This window comes from Triticum aestivum, chromosome 1B (assembly GCF_018294505.1).
Source record: "Triticum aestivum cultivar Chinese Spring chromosome 1B, IWGSC CS RefSeq v2.1, whole genome shotgun sequence".
Lineage (NCBI taxonomy): Eukaryota > Viridiplantae > Streptophyta > Magnoliopsida > Poales > Poaceae > Triticum > Triticum aestivum.
In genome coordinates this window covers 7,120,635-7,140,220 of record NC_057795.1, presented here as the reverse complement: position 1 = coordinate 7,140,220, position 19,586 = coordinate 7,120,635, and the positions used below count along the sequence as shown (strand labels likewise).

General features: G+C 42.9%; 1 protein-coding gene across 1 annotated transcript; it reads left to right on the top strand.

Moving 5' to 3' along the window:
• Nucleotides 1–2,491: 2,491 nt before the first annotated feature.
• LOC123083699 (jacalin-related lectin 9) lies at nt 2,492–3,985 on the top strand. The gene is made up of 4 exons (XM_044505658.1): nt 2,492–2,869; nt 2,970–3,168; nt 3,311–3,508; nt 3,645–3,985. Exons 1-4 carry the CDS (start codon nt 2,565–2,567, stop codon nt 3,882–3,884), a joined length of 942 nt encoding a protein of 313 aa, XP_044361593.1. The 5' UTR covers nt 2,492–2,564; the 3' UTR covers nt 3,885–3,985.
• Nucleotides 3,986–19,586: the final 15,601 nt, after the last annotated feature.

Genomic DNA, 19,586 nt, shown 5'->3' with positions numbered 1-19,586 from the left:
TTAGCAAATATGTTTAGGGTAGTAGCTAATGCAGTAACGAATTAGCAAATTTGTTTAGTAAATTTAGCTAATTAACTAATGCAATAGCTAATTAGCAAATTTGTTTAGCAAATTTAGCCAGGGAAAAATTGTTTAGAAAATTAGCTAGGACAACGTTTTATGAAAATGCCTATCTTTAAATAAAAATAGTAGCATTTAGCTAGGGAATTTTTAGCAAATTTTCCCCAGTCCATGCAGCGGTCAATGCAGCTGTAGCTGGCGTCACGACTGACTTCACATCTTCCATTATTACCAGCTTGATTTCAGCAATTATCGATTGGACGAAGAACAATCCAGATAAAGGGCCAACGGACTTTCCCCTTCCCAGCTACGTCGGGAGCAATTCGGTGAACATCGCACCACCAGCACCTGCCCACGCAACCGCACAAGGTCCCTCTCCTATTTATAGCAGCCCGTCTGTCTCTGGCGTGCTCGGTGGGGCTTCGTCTTTGGTTGAGCTCTACGCCCTCATGGTAATTACGCGCCATACCCTCTTCACCAGCATGTCTATAGTCTTCCATTTCAGTTGCCTTTCGTATGTTTGACATCGCAGACATGTCTTCGCAGGCCGACGAAACCCCATGAACCCTACTGCACGACATCAACAAACAGAAGGTGGGTATGGGAAAGGCAACGATTGTGAAGCCGAAGGACCACATGTTGCACAACCGAGAGATGCCCCATGGCGTCTTCAAGGTTAGCGTGGCTAATGTCAAAGCGGGCTTCGAGGATTTGCCTTGTGGAAGGTTGCATTAAAGCAGCAGATGCTTGTAAACCGGAGGTGCCTTATTATTTTGGTAGTACTTCTTATTTTGGTCTTTGTGATATAGGATCCTCTATTAATGTTATACCTTACACTCTTTATATACTAAGCTTCATGATGAAGTTTATGCTTGTGACTTGCAGCCAACTGATATGAAAATTAAATTGGCACATGGTACCCAAAGGTGACATTATGGGATGGTTTCATTTTAATTGGTGATTAGCAAGGGCACGGTTGGGGGGGGGGGGGGGGTTATTAGTAGGAAAGTTTCGTCGGTAGTTTTAAATAGATTGCTTCGTAGGTGTAGCATTTTTTGTCTTACCTGATACAATAAAAAATGTGTTAGTTTTGGAACAAGGTGACCATCAATAATAGCAGCTTCTGCATTTGAGTATATGCTCTGAACACCAATTATATATAACAAAACAAAAGTACAAAACTATATGCTTCTTGCAAGGCACATCAAACAAAAGGAATATAATGACCAAGCGTGTGGTCTTCACTAACATATTTGAGAATCAAGCTACTCCTACATTCTTCTAAGACATGCCTTGTACCTATCTTTTATTATTGAGTGTGTACTTGGCGGTATTCAAGGCAAGTTGTTCCCCAACTAACATCGAATTTTTTAATTATTATTGAGCTGCATCACATTATTCCTCAAGTAACAATGGTGTCCTATGATAATATCAGGTGTCTACATGTCAGCCAACCCTATGCAGCATCGACGAACTATGCACATTGAGATTGCTGACATATTTACAAAGGGGCTCTCGGTCAAGTTCGTGTACTCCATGCTTGTACTACATCGGAGTTTGCTGACATATTTACAAATGGGATCCGAACTACAGCTTTCACAGACTGTATTGTACTCAGCATTGCATCATTGCGCTCATCACTGTATTGTCTGTTGTAGCGCGCTCCACCTCAGTTGTATCTGCCGTTAGTCCTTGCACCACTTATATACGGCAGCCTCACGAATGACTGAATCAAGCTTTCCAGTATTTAGTTCCTCTCTTTTTTGATGGAGCATTCAGTTCCTCTCATTTAACATGGACGTCACTATTCGTTCACTGCTCAGAGCGAGATCGGACAGGTGATTTGCAGGTTCACGAGTGTCTATCCCTTGTGGATTCAAGTCAATCAGCAGCAACAGCACACACACTGTTCGCATGTGAAGAACCGCATGCTTATGCACAGATCCAATTATGGAGACCCAATCATGACCACCTGCTTGAGAAGAAGAGAATCAATCAGCTAGTACCCTCACGAAGCAGAAGATCGGGCTCCCAGAAACAAATAAGAAAAGAAAAAACGACATCATTTACCATAAGTGAAACATAAGCAATGAGTATGTGTATAGCCGTAGGGACCTCACATACTCACTAGCTTTTACAGTGTGATCATGTAGTTAGCCTCCCTGCGAATCCATGAAATGGGAGCAAGAGGAAGACGACGGTAGCCTCAGTTACGTTGGGGAGCGAGGCTGCCAAGGTCACGGGCCATTCTTTATATGCAGTGAGCCCCAACTAATTTATGTGTGTTGTCCCACCTGCCACATAACTTTTATATTATTTTTTTCAAGAGGAGGTTAAACCCTCGGGGTCTGCATCATCTTGATGCACACAACCATTTATACGTGACAAAACCACCAACTACATACTTGGCTATAAATTGCCACCTTCACTCTTTCATTTCCTCACCAAACACAATCAATCCTGCCTTGATTGCTTAGCTTTAGCTCCTCACACATCCCATAGCCATGGCCGCCACTGACCCTTCCTACTACCAGAGTGGTGTTTGCCAATCCATCACACAGAAGCAGCATCTCTTCCACTTATACATAAACCAGATTGCCGAAGGAACCCCAAATGCCAACCAAAAAGTCATTGTGAATCCAGGTCTTCCTATGGATTTTGGTGTAACCGTTGCAAATGACTGGACCATAAGCGATGGTCCAGCCGCCAATGCAAACCCTATCGCACGTGCTCGTGGCATGCACATGGGTGATGGTAAAGCCGACGTAAACTGGTTATTCTGTCACAATATATTGTTTACTGATACCAGGTTGGTTTGCCACCCTTTTGAGATGTTAGGGTCTAAATTAGCTTATGTTGTATCTATATCTTTTTGTGCTAAATTTTGTGATTTCCACTTCACTTATTAGGTTTAAGGGGTCCAGCCTTAAGGTTCTTGGAGACTTTGTAGCCAACAAAGATAGTGAATGGGCAATTGTAGGTGGAACTGGAGAATTTGCATATGCACAAGGTGTTGTCGTCGCCAAAGTAATCCAAAATATACAACCTACTCCCGGGCGTACTTGGGAGCTTCGTATCAGTGCTTTCTGTCTGTGCATCCCCAACGTGGTGAGATACATTTATCATTAATTGTTTTTCGATGTTAAGTACGCAAATATGGTATAAAAATAGCACCTCACTTGGTAACTTGGAATTACACAAATATTATTGTTTTTATGATATTCTATGTCGCTTGATCACCTATGCCTAGACCCCAGTGAACAAGATGGGACCTTGGGGAGCAGACGGAGGGACATCGTTTGACATCACAGAGCTGCCTCGTTCTCTTCAAACCGTGACAATTCGATGTGGAGACGTGATTAACTCAATTGGGTTTTCGTACACTGATCAAGCTGGTCAGAAGAAAATTGCTGGACCGTGGGGTGGTGATGGTGCACTTAGTGTGGCGGTGAGTCATTCTTTTTGGATTATTTCAATGTAATTTCTTCTTCAATGTTTTCTGCCAAATAACTTTAATCTCACACCCTGTACATGTACTGAGTTTAAATTAAAGTGCCATATGGTGACGCACTCTTCTCTTGCAGATCAAGCTTGCTCCTTCCGAGTTCATAAAGCAAGTTCTTGGAACAACTGATGCAGTTGGAGGAGTGACTGTTGTTACATCACTTACTTTGGTCAGCAGCGTCACGACATATGGGCCTTTTGGAAAAGCAAATGGCACTCCTTTTAGCAGCCAGGTTACAGATAGTAACACTATCGGGGGGTTCTATGCGCGTGCTGGGGCGTCTGTTAATTCACTTGGAGTCTATGCGTGCCCAATTTAGCACAGTGTATGTGCTATGTGGCATGAGAATCTTCATGGCTCTGGTCGACGACTCGCTTCTGTTTCCAGTATTCCAACAATGGAGAAGGATTGTCCTTGTCGTGATCTTGTGTACTATTTATTTTCCTTCTCATTATGTGTGTTTTCCTCTCTTTTTTTTTGCGCGGGTTATGTGTGCTTTCCTCTATTGTGTACACGTGTTTCCTTCAAAAATAAATGATATTCTCTCCAAGAAATTGATGATAATTCGATCCCTCTCTGTTATGCATATATTAAGTAAAGTTAGATGAACGATTTTTGAAAAATCATAGACGTAACTTCTACCATCAGAAAAAACTGTAGCATGCATTAATGGTCAAATCCACAACATCAGGATGGATACAATTCGAGGAGGCAAGGACGTGGTCATCAATGTGGACATAATTCTAGTTGCCAGGGAGGCGTCAGGGGCATGTCGAATCATCCTTTGGCAAGAGGGATTGAACCTTTAACTTGCTGAGAAACTGTCGGCACACTACTAAAATTACACCCTATGCCGAGTGATGTCTAACTGGCTGGCCGAGGAGAGGTTGGCTGCCGTCGCTCGGAGCTGTTCTGCGACCCAGGCCCATCCCTGTTGCACATTCTCAGCCTTCCAGCAAGACTGCTACTCCACCACGGCAGAGTCGACGGCACCCGGTGGATGCAGAGGGAGCGACAACAACGGACGAGGATTCACTGTCAAAGGCAATGCATCTTAAGGCGTCATATAAATCTTTCTGTCTTTTTCGTCCCCGCAATTGTCTTCTAAATTGACTAGCATAGGCATGGTTTTGGGTAACAACGAGAAAGAAGTTAATGTGTCGACTAAAGCTCTGAGACATATGGAGTATGACCGTGTAACGGTAACACCTAAAATCTTGGGCAAGTCGGACAACTCTCAACTAGAGGATGAGGATGTGGATGCCACAATTGATGGTCATCTTCTCTCTCATATAGTTGGTGAGGTGTCGGAGGTAGTTTTATATGTGGCTGGGATAAGTTCCTTGTATGAACTCAAAGCATCTGGCCGTAAATCTAAATCTTCTCGTAGAAAGAAGTGCCAGTCGCCTTGTAAAAAGGCGAAAGTGTCTAAATCTCCAAATGTTTCCCAATGCATGGCCTGATTTTGAATAGCAGAGGTCTTCGTGACTTGGCTAAACATTTACATATCGCTGGATGTTCTAAGGATCATAAGTTGGATTTTTTTGGCCATTTCTGAAATGGGAAAACGAGATTTCTTGGTGAGTTTACTTAACCGCCTTTCTGGCGGCATAGCTTTCTCGTGGGTGTCTCGTCCACCACGTGGCAGATCTGGGGGCATATTACTTGGCGTGAGAATGGAGACCATGGAAGTGTTGGCAAGTTCAGATGGAGAGTATCATACTAAACTCCATATCCGCAACAAAGCTCATAACTTTACATGGACTCTTGTCGCCATGTATGGTGCAGCCCAGGAAGAATTTAAAGCTGATTTTCTTTGTGAATTGGTTAATCTGGCAAAGGACAACCCATATCCTATTCTAATAGGAGGAGATTTTAATTTGCTAAGATTTCCTCACGAGAAAAGCAAAGGCAGGTTCGATGATCACTGGCCTTTCTTATTCAACATTGCCATTGACGGACGATTTAAGAGAGGTTTCCATGACAGGAAGACAGTTCACTTGGGCAAACAGTCTTCCAAAATTGACATACGAGAAACTAGATCGCGAGCTTATTGATACTGAATGGGAATCAAAGTTCCCTATGGTAACAGTGTGGGCGCTAGAATGTAATCGAGGCTTTGTCGGATCATGTACCGATCCTTATAACCACTGGTTTGCCTAGACCTAATTGTAGACGCCAATTCAAGTTTGAACTTGGATGGTTACATCGCGATGGTATCCATGATATGCTGAAAAAGGTGTGGGTAAGATCTGTCTCGGGTTAGACCCCAATTCAAAGATAGAATAACAAAATGTGTGCCTATGCAGATTCCTAGGAGGATGGGCTAGACATAGGTGTGGTATCTTGACAACGAAAAAGCTTCAGTTGTCATCTATCGTTGATGAGTTAGAGGCAATCAAGTGCTGGAAAATGTGTTCATCTATCGTTGAACGACCACTATCCGTGCAAGAAATTGAGCTAAAAAGCCAATCAAGTGCACTTATTGCAAATGGTACCAACGATCAAACGCTCAATTTATCATGGAAGGAGATTTGAACACAAGTTACTTTCTGGGTGTCGCTAACGGAAGATATCAGAAGGAACTTATTCATTCTCTTGTACATGATGAGGGTACGATCGAGGACCATGAGAAAATAAAATTGTACACTACCAATTACTATAAAGTTTTGTTTGGTGCACCAGAAGAAGGCAACTTCTCCCTGGATGAGTCCCGAACAGTGGATATACTGTCATGGTTCTAAGTCTGACAGTAGTGTAGGGGGGTACTAAAGGAGAGGCAAGATCTTAGCTATGGAGTAGCTATACACGCAAGGGTTTTACGAGTTCAGGCCCTTCTCGGAGGAAGTAACAGCCCTATGTCTCGGTGCCCGGAGGCGGTCGACTGGATTATATGCTTATGTGTTACAGGGATGCAAACCCTTCTGCCTGTGGAGGGGGGTGGCTTATATAGAGTGCGCCAGGACCCTAGCCAGCCCACGTAGCAGAGAGTTCAATGTACATAAAGGCCTGGCGTTACTGGTAACGTCTTACATAAAGTGATATCATAGCCATAAAGACTACTTAATAACAGACCATTTGGATGCAGAATGACCCTAGATCTCCTGGTGGTCGAGTGAGTCTTCATGGTCGACTGTCTTCGAGTCCGTCAAGTGTAATCCTTCCAGGTCGACTGAAAGACAGTTTCTTCTAGAGGTGTCCTTGGGGAGGGTACCTTGGACAGGCCCATGACCCTACCCTAGGTACGTGGCTTCATCATTAGCCCCCGAATGGATCAAGGTTTGAGTGAGGAAGGAGTTGAGAATTCTTCTGACCTGCTTTTCGTGCTGCGAGAGTGTCTTACTCTGGACCAATGACTTTTTAGGGATGGTGTCAACTTCTCTTTCAGTCGCCTTGATCCATTCTTTGCATTGGCCGAGTGAACTTTACGAACTTGGGGATTTTCGGGCGACGGATCGGAGGAAATCTGCTGTCTGACAAGTTGCTTGGCTACTCGCGGATTTGACGGGATCCGAATTTCGGGAAGCGCGCGAAGCGGAGAAGGCCGCGACACTCGGATGGGATAAGGCAAAGACACCTCGATCTCCACGCCATCTTTTTCGCCACGTATCGCGTGCGTGCCTGTTGCGGGATTTGACAGGATCGTCCGGGCCTACCAGTCAGCCACTCGGAATAGACTCCATATAAGGCGTCGGACGGGTTTTTTTCGAACAGACCATTTGGATGCAGAATGACCCTAGATCTCCTGGTGGTCGAGTGAGTCTTCATGGTCGGCTGTCTTCGAGTCCATCGAGTGTAATCCTTCCAGGTCGACTGAAAGACAGTTTCTTCTAGAGGTGTCCTTGGGGAGGGTACCTTGGACAGGTCCATGACCCTACCCTAGGTACGTGGCTTCATCATATACCCCAGGTTTCTGTTGAGGAAAATAATCTTCTTACAAATCCCTATACCGAGGAGGAAATAAAGAAGGTGGTTTTCCAAATGGAATACAACAAAGCCCCAGGGCTGGATGGCTTTCCAGCTGAGTTCTACCAGCACTTTTGGGATGTCATCAAGTTGGACCTGTTAGAACTATTTGGCTACTTTCATGCCGGACAGTTAGATCTGTTCCATCTAAATTTTGTATAGATAACTTTACTACCTAAGGTTAATGAGGCAGAAGGATACAACACTATAAACCTATCTGCCTCCTTAATGTTAGGTTCAAATTTTCATGAAAATCGCTACTCTTAGGCTGAATTCGATGGCCGATCATGTGGTTTACCCTTCACAAACTGCTTTTATCAAGCAAGAAACATCCTAGATGGAGTTGTAATATCCTTCATGAAACAGTTCATGAACTACGCAGGAAAAAATTGAATGGGGTTATTTTCAAAATTGAATTTTGAAAAGGCTTCTGACAAAGTCAAGTGGTCTTTTCTCTAGCAGACTCTCATAATGAAAGATTTTGTGCAGAGTGGTGGGCTCTCATCCAATGTTTCATCTCTAGAAGTAGCGTGGCCATCAAAGTGAATGATGATGTTGGCAGATACTTCCAAACCAAAAAAGGATTGAGACAAGGCGACTCAATATTACCAATACTATTTAACATAGTGGCCAGTATGTTAGCTATCATGTTTGAGCACACAAAAATTGAGGGTCAAATTGACGGGTTAGTTCCTCATCTAGTTGATGATGGGCTTTCTATCCTGCAATATGCCTACGATAGAATTCTCTTGATGGAACATGACATCGAAAAAGCAAGAAATCTAAAAATAGTTCTGTCAACCTTCGAGCAACTGTCGGGTCTTAAGATAAATTATCGGAGACTTACAAATACTGAATGGAAACATGTCGAGGAGAGACTGCAAAAACGTTTCAACAGTTGGAAAGGAAAATTGCTATCTCTGGCGGGTAGATTAGTCCTCATAAATTCAGTATTCCGTAATATGGTACAGTATATGATATCATTCTGCCTATTGCCCAAAGGGGTCTTACAACGTCTAGATTATTTCTGATCAAGATTCTTTTGGCAAGGTGATCGTGAGAAGAAGAAATATCAGCTGGCTAAATGGAGTGTGGTTTGCCGTCCCAAAGATGTGGGCGGCTAGGTATTCCTGGCCTTGAGGTCAAAAATACAGCCCTGTGTATAAATGGCTTTTTAAGTTACTTACCGAACATATTGTGTGGCAAACCCTCCTGAAAAGAAAATATATAGGCTCAAATGCAATACCCCAAGTTAGTTGGAAACCTAGGACTCGCACTTTTGGGCTGGTCTAATGGCTACGAAGAAACACTTCTTCGGTTTTGGATCATTTTCTATTAAGTATGGTTCCGAAATTCGTTTATGGGAGGATACGTGGTTGGGAAATGCTACTCTCGGGGAACAATATCCAACTTTATACAACATTGTGGGTCACAAGGGCGATACTATCGCCGCGGGTGTTGGAACCTTTCCCACCAAATGTGACATTCAGGAGAGATCTAATCGCCCCAGACTTGCATCGTGGAACACTTTATTGCAGCGTTTGACAACGGTACAATCGTCACAGGGTGCCGATGAGTTTCGTTGAAACTTACATGACAGTGGTAAATTCTCTGTGGATTCCATGTATAAAGCTCCAGTCCATCTGATTGTTCCAGTTGATAATAAGAAGAAGATCTGAAAGCTGAAGATACCACTCAAGAATAAAATATTTGCATGGTATCTTCGTCGAGAAGTCATTCTTATAAAAGATAACCTTGTTAAGAGGAATTCGCAAGGAAGTACAAGATGTGTTTTTTGTCATCAAGATGAGACAATTAAACATTGTTTCTTCGAATGCAAATTCCCTCGATCTATAAGGTCAGTCATCCAAGTAGCTTCTGACTTGTATCCTCCGTGTAGTGTTGCTAATATATTAGGCAATTGGCTACATGGAGTTGATCACATGTTTAGGATTCTTATTAGGATGAGATCGCTAGCCATTATTTGGTCGCTTTGGTTGCCTAGAAATGACAAGGTTTTTAATGATACAAATTCATCTCTTATGCAGGTAATCAATAGGTGCACCGGTACTCTCCGCTTATGGCCATCTTTAGATCTGTGGAGTTTCGCGACCTGTTTACTGGGGTATGTGCACGCTTTGAGGATACGAGGAAGGATATTTTTATCCAACATGGATGGCAGCGTGATCTACAGAATGGACCTCCATCTACTTAGGCTTTATACACTTTCTTCAAGATTACTTGTATTCCACCTTTTTTCTTGTCCTGTGTGAAGTTTGGACTTGTTGCGAATGTATGCAACCTAGATATGCAGGCGGCGGTTGTAATGCTTAAACCCTCATCACCTTTTAAGCAATAGATCATCTTTATCGGAAAAAAAATATGATTATGGATGATTATATGGTCACTGGCTCATTGTATTGCTTCGTATTTTGTCTAGTTGACTGGTCAAAAGCTCAGGTCCTCTCTCTCTTCCTTGGGAACCAGCTGTCACTAGGTGAAACAAATAAATTAGAGGAAACAAAATTATGCGTAGATAAGAATCGAAATAAGACACGTCGTTGCAAACCCATGCAATAGCCGATTGAGCACCCATTCCACCGATAAAAATGGCATGATAAATCACAAGATAAAAATGGCATGATATACGTCCTGAATGATAAATCACATGCTCATGATATATTTGTTTCATCAGAAGAGCTTAGTAGATTAGAGATGCATAGAAGGACGAGGATTTGGAGCTCTCGGGTGCTCCGCACCCCGATCGAACATTTCGTTCAAAAAAAATACAGAGAAATTTTAAAAAATTCTGGAATTTTGGGATATCAACCTTGGGTTCCCGGTCTAACCCGTGTGGAATTTCGTAAAAAAATACCAGGAAACTATTCATGGCAAAAAAGACAAAAAAGTTCTATGAATAGAAAAACACTGTTTGGATGGATTTTTGTTCACGCAGTCTTTCCTTCGCCACAGATACATCTTTTTTATATTTTTTCACGAAGTTTCACACGGGAGTAGATCGGGGACCCTGGTTTGGTATGCCCGAAATTCAGATTTTTTTTTCATTTTTTTGGTATTTCTTAACATTAATTTTCGTATAGGGGTGTGGAGCACCCAAGAGCTCCTGTATATTTTCCTGCATAGAAGTCCTATATATAGTGCCCTTGGATGTTAATGTGGCCATGATATGAGTTCAGATTTGTTTACGTCTTTAGCTTCAGAACATCTAAAATATTGAAGGAAAACAAAAACCTGAGAGTCAAAGGGGTCAAGGAAAAATTAGCTGAAAACCACCGGCGATCTTGTGTCCTACTTTGTCCACTTGAAGTTCGATTGCCATTTGACAGAGACTACAGTGATGGTACTGGAGTTGAAATCTATAATGGTCTTGGTAGCTCTTGGGAGAACATCCCTACACGATGGCTGCTTAGTTACGATGAATTTTATGGTCATATGCCATGTCTGAATGAAGGTTGTACTGACAACACTAGTCCTCGGCATCATCGAATCTGCCACGTTCTCCTCCACATGAATTTACATCCAAGTCCCTCGCCTAAGCTTCTCTCGTCACAGTTGGCTTCATAGTTTCATGGTGTAGGGATTAGTCGGTAGAGAGTGGTACAAGCAGAGAGCAATATCCCTTTACTCGAGGTTGAAAGCAGTTATCTTTATACCATCGGTTTTCACTTTATAGGCACTCTGATGTTTGATGGTTGCGATTATGGGAGAACATACATGCTTAAGTTGCAAAGGAAAATTTATAAAATATGATCATTTATACGCATTTATTTGCAGGTAATAAAAATATTTCCAACCAATTATAAAATTATTAAGTACTCTTAGTATCATGGAGTCCCTAGCAATGTGAAGATGATATATTAATACTCCCTCCGTCCAGAATTACTTGTCATCAAAATGTATGTATCTAGAACTAAAATACATCTAGATACATCCATTTCAATGACAAGTATTTCCGGATGGAGGGAGTACTAATGAATGGACATGGATTTGTTTTGGTCACACCAAGATAACTCAAACACCCACTAGCTTAGTTACTTGCATATCAACATATTTATAAACACATTTGATCAATTTTTTTCACTTCTTCACTTTGCTGGTAATGTCCAACTTCCACTCTTTTGATTATATTTTGCATTTTTGTAGCCCCGGCTTCTTTTTGAAAAGAAGACTACTTTTCCTTCTAAGACTAGAACAGTAGTAAGAGCATCTCTAACAGATTCTGCAAACCGGCAGTCCGCTGTGATAACCATCGGTTTGCGGGATCAATCCCGTAAACCCGACCTGAACATATACTCCAAATTCGGTCGACCCATATATTTTTTTGGACGTTCCCGAATCTGCGAGCCCAATTCCTCCATATGTGCGGGATTTCACCCAATTTTTTCGCATCCCCTTTCGGTTGGCACGAACCCACTTCCGCCGGCTTCAGTTCCAGCCTCCCGCCCAGCCGCCACAATCCATCCTCGGACCCCGCCGTCCTGCCTCGCGGGGCCGGAATTCAGCCGGATGGAGTACCCGCCGCCCCCGGTGCGCCATACCATGCCCACTGCCGCCTCCACCGCCGCCACTCTGTCCGTCCAGGCCTCGAACTCCTTCCGCCGCCACCACCATCAAGAGAAAGCCGTAAGGGAACCATCTTGTTCAAGGTGGCGCAACCTGTTGCGCGGTTGGGAGTTTCGGCCCCGCTCCGGTTCCAAGCGCCAAGAGGAAGACAACCGCCTCCACCGATCCTGCCAGTGCACGGGCGAAGGCCCCGATGAATAAGGCAATCACGTCAAGGGGTCAGGATCTTCCACCGTGTTTGGTCGATCCTGGCATCAACATTGACGACGAAGTAGCCGGCCACGCCCACAACGTGTTCGATGAAACGGTCGGGATGTAAAAAAAAAATCTTTTGCTTGGTTTGCTCCGGTCATCTATGTTTCGGCCGTTCGGAACACTTGCTTGATCTTTGGGCGTTGATTTTTGAAGCCAAAATGGGCCCTACACATATTTGAAGATGTTAGCTGAGAGCACGGTGAATTTGGGTGCCCCCTTGTCGATTTCAGTAAATCATACGTTGAGGTCGACGCGGAGGTGAATGCTAGGAATAAAGATGATGATGATGTGGAAGAGATCGAGGAGGCCGACTATGATGCTAAGGTAGGGAGGACCGGCAACTACACAGAGACGGAGGATGTGTGCTTAGTTAAAGCATGGCAAAACATCACTCTTGACTCCACTGTCAGCAAGGATCAAACCTATAGCAACTATTGGCAAAGGATTGAGGACCAATATGATCAAATGATGCCATTCCCATCCGGCCGGAGCTTCAAGGGCCTTCAAGGCCATTGGGACGCCATATGTTTGGTTGTTGCTTTATGTATAAAAAATGGGGCGAAAGCCTATTTTGAGAGAAATAAGTTCCTAGCAGGGGTAGCATTTCTTATTTTTGTTAACAAAGGAGGTAAATGCATTTTCTGTCCTTGTGCAACCATGGTTTTAAGACTCGGTACTGATAAATGTGACCAATTCCGGTTTCACACATTTTCATGATTCAGTGGAGCTGGACTATTCTCTTCTTCCTGGCCGATCAAGTGGTGATGCTCATGCGTGACCAGACCAGAACTAGCTGACATAAAATTTATGTTAAGCTCTACTTCTTGAAAGTTGACGACTCGACTCCGAATCATTCAAGACTATAACTAGTTCGCAAATGCAATTGTTATTCAACTACTCACACATTTATGTAGTTATCGTAGTTCTTTTAGTGTGAGTTGTCCTCCAGCCAACCACAATGCTTTCATTCATTTTGTTCCTCATGCAACTGAAAAAAATTCGATAAAGGATGTATACATGATTCTGTAGTGTACTCACGTGTTCAAAATGACATGATAAATATCTGCTGAATCGCTTGCTCATACCTATATATCCTATGCTCACACTGTTTTGTTTTCATAGGAAGAGCTAACCAAGACTAGCGATGTATGGAAGTCGTCCTATATATACCTTCTGTCCTGGGATATCAAATAAGTGAGTGGGATATGAATACTAATTTGTTTATCTCTTTATCCAGCTTCAAATCGTCTGAAATATTGGAGAAAACCAAAAAATACCATGATAACATTTACTTGTTGTAAATCTGTATTGACTTATGCTAGAAAATAGAATGTTGTCGATAGTTCCAACTACTGTCCTCTTAGACACTCACTTCGAAAAGCCTTTCTGAATTGCAGACCTGAATGTCCATCACCATAGCCGTTTGATACCCGCAAAGGATTGTTTGAGAGGTTAACAGCTGTCCTTTCCCAGTGCCTACTTACAGTTTTATGGTTTCCCATCATATCTAAGACTTGTACAATATTTTGCAGGACCGTCAACTCAGTGGCATTATTTGGGTGACAAAGCATGGGATATGATGCTCCCAGTGTAGGGCAACTAAATCAAGTGTGGAATTGTCTTTCGTTGCTAAGGAATTAGCTGAATTGCTCCCAGTGTGGAATTCTCTCGCCATTGCTATCAATGTTGAACAGAGCAACAATTGTAGAAAGTCTAGAGAGATATGAACTGAGAAAGCAGAGGGCAACACTAGGGGTAGAACAGCGAAGCATCAAAGCGAATAAAAATTATTCACAAGATATTTACTGCAAGGAGTGCAAGAGCGGGAACTTGTTCAGTCCACCAACTTTGCTTCAGAGCCTCGCTGGAACTCTTCTTTTCCTTCACAAGTGGTTTGAATTTTCTAGGGAAAAGGTCATTAACTATTAGTAATTTAACCGTACATGTTCCATTTCTAAATTGTTCTTGTCTGGGTTTCTTTGCCACGACATGCTGATCTGAAACACCGAGTTGAAGGCTTATTACCTCAGGTCAGCCGATTCCGATTTCACGCACCTGTCATGATCTTTAAAGAAAAACATTTGTTATCATGCCAATGGACTACTCAAGGGCCTTATTCTGTAGTCGAGTGATCGTACATATGAATGAAACTAACATGTCATGTAAATGAAGTCCTTCTACTACTCGAGAGTTGGTGAAATGGACCCATAAGATCGACCTTTTTTTTTGCAACAGCAGTTACCGTTCAAGTACTCATTGGTTCAGGAACTCTTCACCATTCTTTTAATGCAAGATCACTCCGACCAAACACTCTATTTTCTCCTTACTATGGCTTTTTTTCGTAGGTAATCAGAAACTAACTATTCAGGTAGATAGAATTAGGCATAGGGGGCATAGTGAATAGATCAAAAGTTTCTAAAAGAGAAAATAGCTTTTTTATTCAGGTAGATAGAATTAGGCATAGGGGGCATAGTGAGCACACATTGGCATTTCACTTGTTCAAGAAACTTTTGGAACTCTGATTTCATCTGTTTCAATGCAGATAGTAGGCTGATAATGCTGGTTACTGTGGAGTTGTCAGCGGGGTGCCGTCAAACCATCCATTTGGCAAGAGCAACTAAAGCTTCAACTTGGAGCCTGCTGAAGAATGCTGGCTTGTAATTGCTCCTGAAACTAACTGAACCTGCAGTTGCTCTTGATCGAGAATTGTTGGGTCCTGCGGTGTAGGGTGAGTGCTCCGCGTCGATTTGAGTCAAGCATCGCTGAGTCAAATCCCATGCCGCGCCGAGACGATCTGATTTGGATTTGGTTTCCTGCTGGCCCTTTGGGCGGCTGTGTACATGCATGCCTAGGTGAAATTAATATCGGTTAATTCGGACGTACAAATTTAGTAATTAGTACCATTCATTTTTCTTTTACACAGAATATTCAGCCTTCTATACTGCTTCATCTCCTTGAAACAATTAATGATGTACAGGCTGCGGCTGTGGGAGATGCACAGCGCAGGAGCTTTTTTACAGTTCACTTTTGCGTTGGCAAAATTTGTGGCTGCAGAAGGAAAACCTACTGCTATTGGCGTGGTGAGGTGAGATTTGAATTGAATGTTGATCTCTTTCTTTGAGCTGTTTTAGCAATGGAGCGTTCCTAATTAGAACCGACATTGTTTCACCGAGTAATGCAGCAGTAAAACTTACTAACGGTGTGATTGAGATTTATAGTTTGATTACTTGTGGCCAGACGAATTCAGGCTTCAATGGATGGTTTGCATACAGAAATTAAGCGGGGGTAAACGGCTTCTTCTCATAGTTTTTTTTAATTGTTTATTACCTTTTGCAGCATCCTCTAGTCAGACAGTGCTCTAGCTACTTGGGTGTTAACATGCTTAGTTCTTTAACCATGCTGCTAGATGGCTGAGTAATTAAAAGAACGTGTGGGTTAACATGTTCCCTGCTGCTTGTGGTGCTGCCCAAATGGAGTGGTGTGCAGGTGCTTTGGCATGTTGGACCGCATAGTATCGAACGTCATATCAAATTCGTGACACACGTTCCACCGTTTGAAATTTCCTTTGACGAGAAGCTTCATCCTATTGTTTCATGTGACTTCTGTGTTGTAAGTTTTCTGTTTTGAAAAGGGGGCTGAGAACATAACTAACATGCAAGAGTCGATCCCCACATTTCACACATGTTTCATGATGCATTGGACTTGGACTGATGTCACGTATGAACAGAACTAGAATAGCATGTATATCAACTTCTTCCACTATCTTGGAAGTTGGTTATTTAGGATAATTCAAGACCAACCTATTTGCAAATGCAACTTCCATTCAACTATGTTATCATTCGGGAACATGTCGCCATTCTCTTTTTTTAATGTGAGTTCACTTCAACATAACAGAATATTTCCCTTCAGCATAAACTAGACATGCAAGCAGGAAGGTCACATGATTCTCTAGTCCAGTCACATGACTAAAAAGGCATGAAAACATTTGTTAAATGTTTCGCACAATACATATACCATGCTCACAAACTAACAAAGACAAGAGATGCACATATGTCCTATATATACTCCACGGTTTTAGGGTGTCAAAGTGGGTGTGATATGAATTCATATTTGCTTCGCTCTTTTATCAAGCTTAAGTCTACCTAGAATATTGGAGGAAAATAAATACATGTATCATCTCGAGTCTAATCCATCTCCCATTGTTGCTCTCCCATGGCACGAGTCCATCCGGCCCACCTCTCCCTTTGTCGAGCCCGAGCTCGTGTCTACACCACCATAGGATGTGGCTATGAGCCTACGACGCAGCCGTGAAAAAATGCATTGATTGTTTGGACGAGTGGACCTTCTGCTCTTTGGCTCCAAACACCAGGCCCAGGGCATGCAGGTTGTGGCACCAAACTTAACGCCAACGCAATCTGCTTCAATATATACACACCGTCCGTCCACAGATTGACTCGAACTCCCCTGCACTATCTGCCGGATTTTAAATCTGCTTTTTTCTATCAGTTTTATTTTAGCTTCAATAAACTAGCGAGCTAGGCATTATTCAACCCGAACCATACTCTGACATTTTTCATTGCGAAACTTACAGGACATTCAGTAAGGTCAAAAACGTGTGGAACAGGTTTTTCTTTCTTTGTGCTTCCGCCTCAAACATCTTGATCCATAGTAATGGGGGCTGCAGCATGGATCGTGGTGTGCTTAGGGTGAGTTTGTTACAACACTAATAAATAAAAGAAATAATGGAAACCCAAAAGGATGCAGTTGACAAATTGTCGCTGTGATGTTGGTACGTACGTAACGTACCTCACTTTCTCCCAGATTATATGCGTTAGCCTCTATATATGGTGTTGGGAATCAACCCATTCGCCTTGATTGACAAATCGCCATTGACCCTTGCAATCATAAACTAGCCTCAGCGTTTGCGAGGGCAATTGTTACTTTGCACCTCTTTACACGTAAAGTGGACTGCGCCCTTATGTGTACTGAAGACAAAGCAGGATTAATATAACAAGAGTACATTCCAAAAAAAAATTCATTTTTTTGACATGTTTTACAGGAATTATCCAATTTTAATGTTTTTTCTATATGTTTTCTTAAACGAAAATGCTAAATCCGAACCACCTTGTTTTTGTTGCATATATCCGAACGCATGCTTTGACGTTTCATCCCCATCGCACGACTTCATTGTTTTTCCACTCGCGAAGCGCGATCCACTTCTCCGGCTGGGCTCCTTCTTTTCGGATCGCCTGGTCAGTTTGCCGTTGGCCTCCTTTTTTGGATCGATTGATCAACTTCCCGCTGGCCTCCTTTTTTTTCTGGATCGATCGATGAGTTATTTTTCTCCTATACAAACTGGATCTGTTAATCTGGCTGGAGCGTAAATTCGCTAAAAAAGAGCAGAAGTGGGATTCGATTCCACGATAACATGAATCAAGGTGCACTGTGGTGATCAACTGATTAAAGTAGTTCATGTGACAGATTGGCAATTAAAACCTTTTTGTACCGTATTAAACAAAAAAATATGGAAATCTCTGAAATAGTTTGAGGACCTATGATGGAGACTTAACTGTTTAGAAATAGAAGTGAGTAGTTTTTTAGGAAATCCAACAACCGGAACGGCGCAGCAAAGCATGGCCAACCCTTCTAGTAGGGTATAAATGGCAGGGCAGAGATGGCGGAGATCACAGGGGTACGATGACATCGGGAAGTTTGTGCAAAAGAGAGCAGCAAGTCTAAACGAAGTCTGTGATTTTCCTCGAGCATGATTTTCCAGTGTGTCAGCCTGGCAGGAGTCTCATGATTTCGGTACGTAATGGGCAGCTGGAGAACTGGCCCTTACGACGATGCATTACTTGCGACATGACATCCATTTGAACAGTATATAGTTACTTTTTTTTTTTGAGATCCGGAGCAGAGAACTACTCCGGTGGGATAGTACATTCAGATAACATCAATGGTCGTAGACTAGTCGGAACCTCTGCGATCATTTCTAGTTCGCCAGATCTTCTTGCCTCTGCCGCAAGGCCATGGGCCAGCGAGTTGCACTGTCTCTTAACAACTCGGACGCAGCACGCCTCAAAACCGGCCATGGCCTTCCTGATGTCCATGATTAGGCCATAGTGGGGGGATCATGTCTGGCCAGGTGTAGCCAGCTCATTTGCAATGGTCTGATTATCCATCTCAAGAACTACTTGACCAATGAACTCCTCTGCTGTTGACTGGAGACCAACAAGCGCAACTCTGGCTTCTGCTTCCTCTGCACTCTTACAGCGAGGAAGGTTTCTGCAGATCGATTTCAGAACTTTGCCTTCGAAACCTCGTACGACAATCCCGGCTGCACTTTCTCCATTCTCTGCTAGAAAAGCAGCATCAGTATTTATTTTTATTGTTCCTTGCGTTGGCGGAATCCAACGTTTATCTATGATTTCAGTGTTCTGGTCACTGTTCCCCACTATAACTTCCTTGTTTTTCCTATCAGTCCCATCATAAGATTCTCCTGCGTATCTTAACTCCTCCTCGTATCTTTGTAGGAACTGCACAGGGCTAATGATTGTTTCCCGCCCATTGTTCCTTAGGCAATCTTCTCTGAGGTGCCAACTTCGCCACAGCATCAACAGAATTTTGGCTCACCCCTCCTCATTCTCTGTGTCTAGCAGGGTTTGTAGCCAGTCATCACCTGTGTACCAAAATTTACTTTCTGAAGGGAGCCGCCATATCTCTCTGACCGCTGCTCGGAGCGCTCTGCTCTTTGTACACATGACCACCGCATGGTGCTCATCCTCTTTTCCATTACCACAAATGCTACAGGTGGTATCCAGATCAAGTGTTCTCTTCCACTTGTTTTCTTTTGTGGCGAGGGTTTTAGTAGCCACTCTCCAAGCAAAGATACGCAGTTTTCCGGGGGCTTTCACCTTCCATATAAGGTCCCAGATGCTCCGGTCATTTGGTTTTCTAGACGGGCTTGATGGATTATGAGCCATTTGAGGCAAACTAGCCGCAGCCAGCTTATATGCGCTTCTTACCGAAAAAACTCCATTATTCTCATAGTGCCATGCAATGCAGTCCTTCGCTTCCGTTGCCGGGATGTTTAGTTGGCAGATTTCATCCGCATTGAAAGGGTAATTTTTTTGCCTAATCAAAGTATCACTCCATTCTTTCCTGTCCGGGTGCATATATAAGCTGATTAACCCAGCGTATCCGTGACCTCCGGATA

Bases quoted from the DNA above. Each gene is read 5' to 3' on its own strand.
- LOC123083699 (XM_044505658.1), top strand. From the start codon at position 2,565: ATGGCCGCCACTGACCCTTCCTACTACCAGAGTGGTGTTTGCCAATCC. The intron at 2,870-2,969 runs GTTGGTTTGCCA...TTCACTTATTAG, and splicing joins ATATTGTTTACTGATACCAG to GTTTAAGGGGTCCAGCCTTA. The intron at 3,169-3,310 runs GTGAGATACATT...ACCTATGCCTAG, and splicing joins GTCTGTGCATCCCCAACGTG to ACCCCAGTGAACAAGATGGG.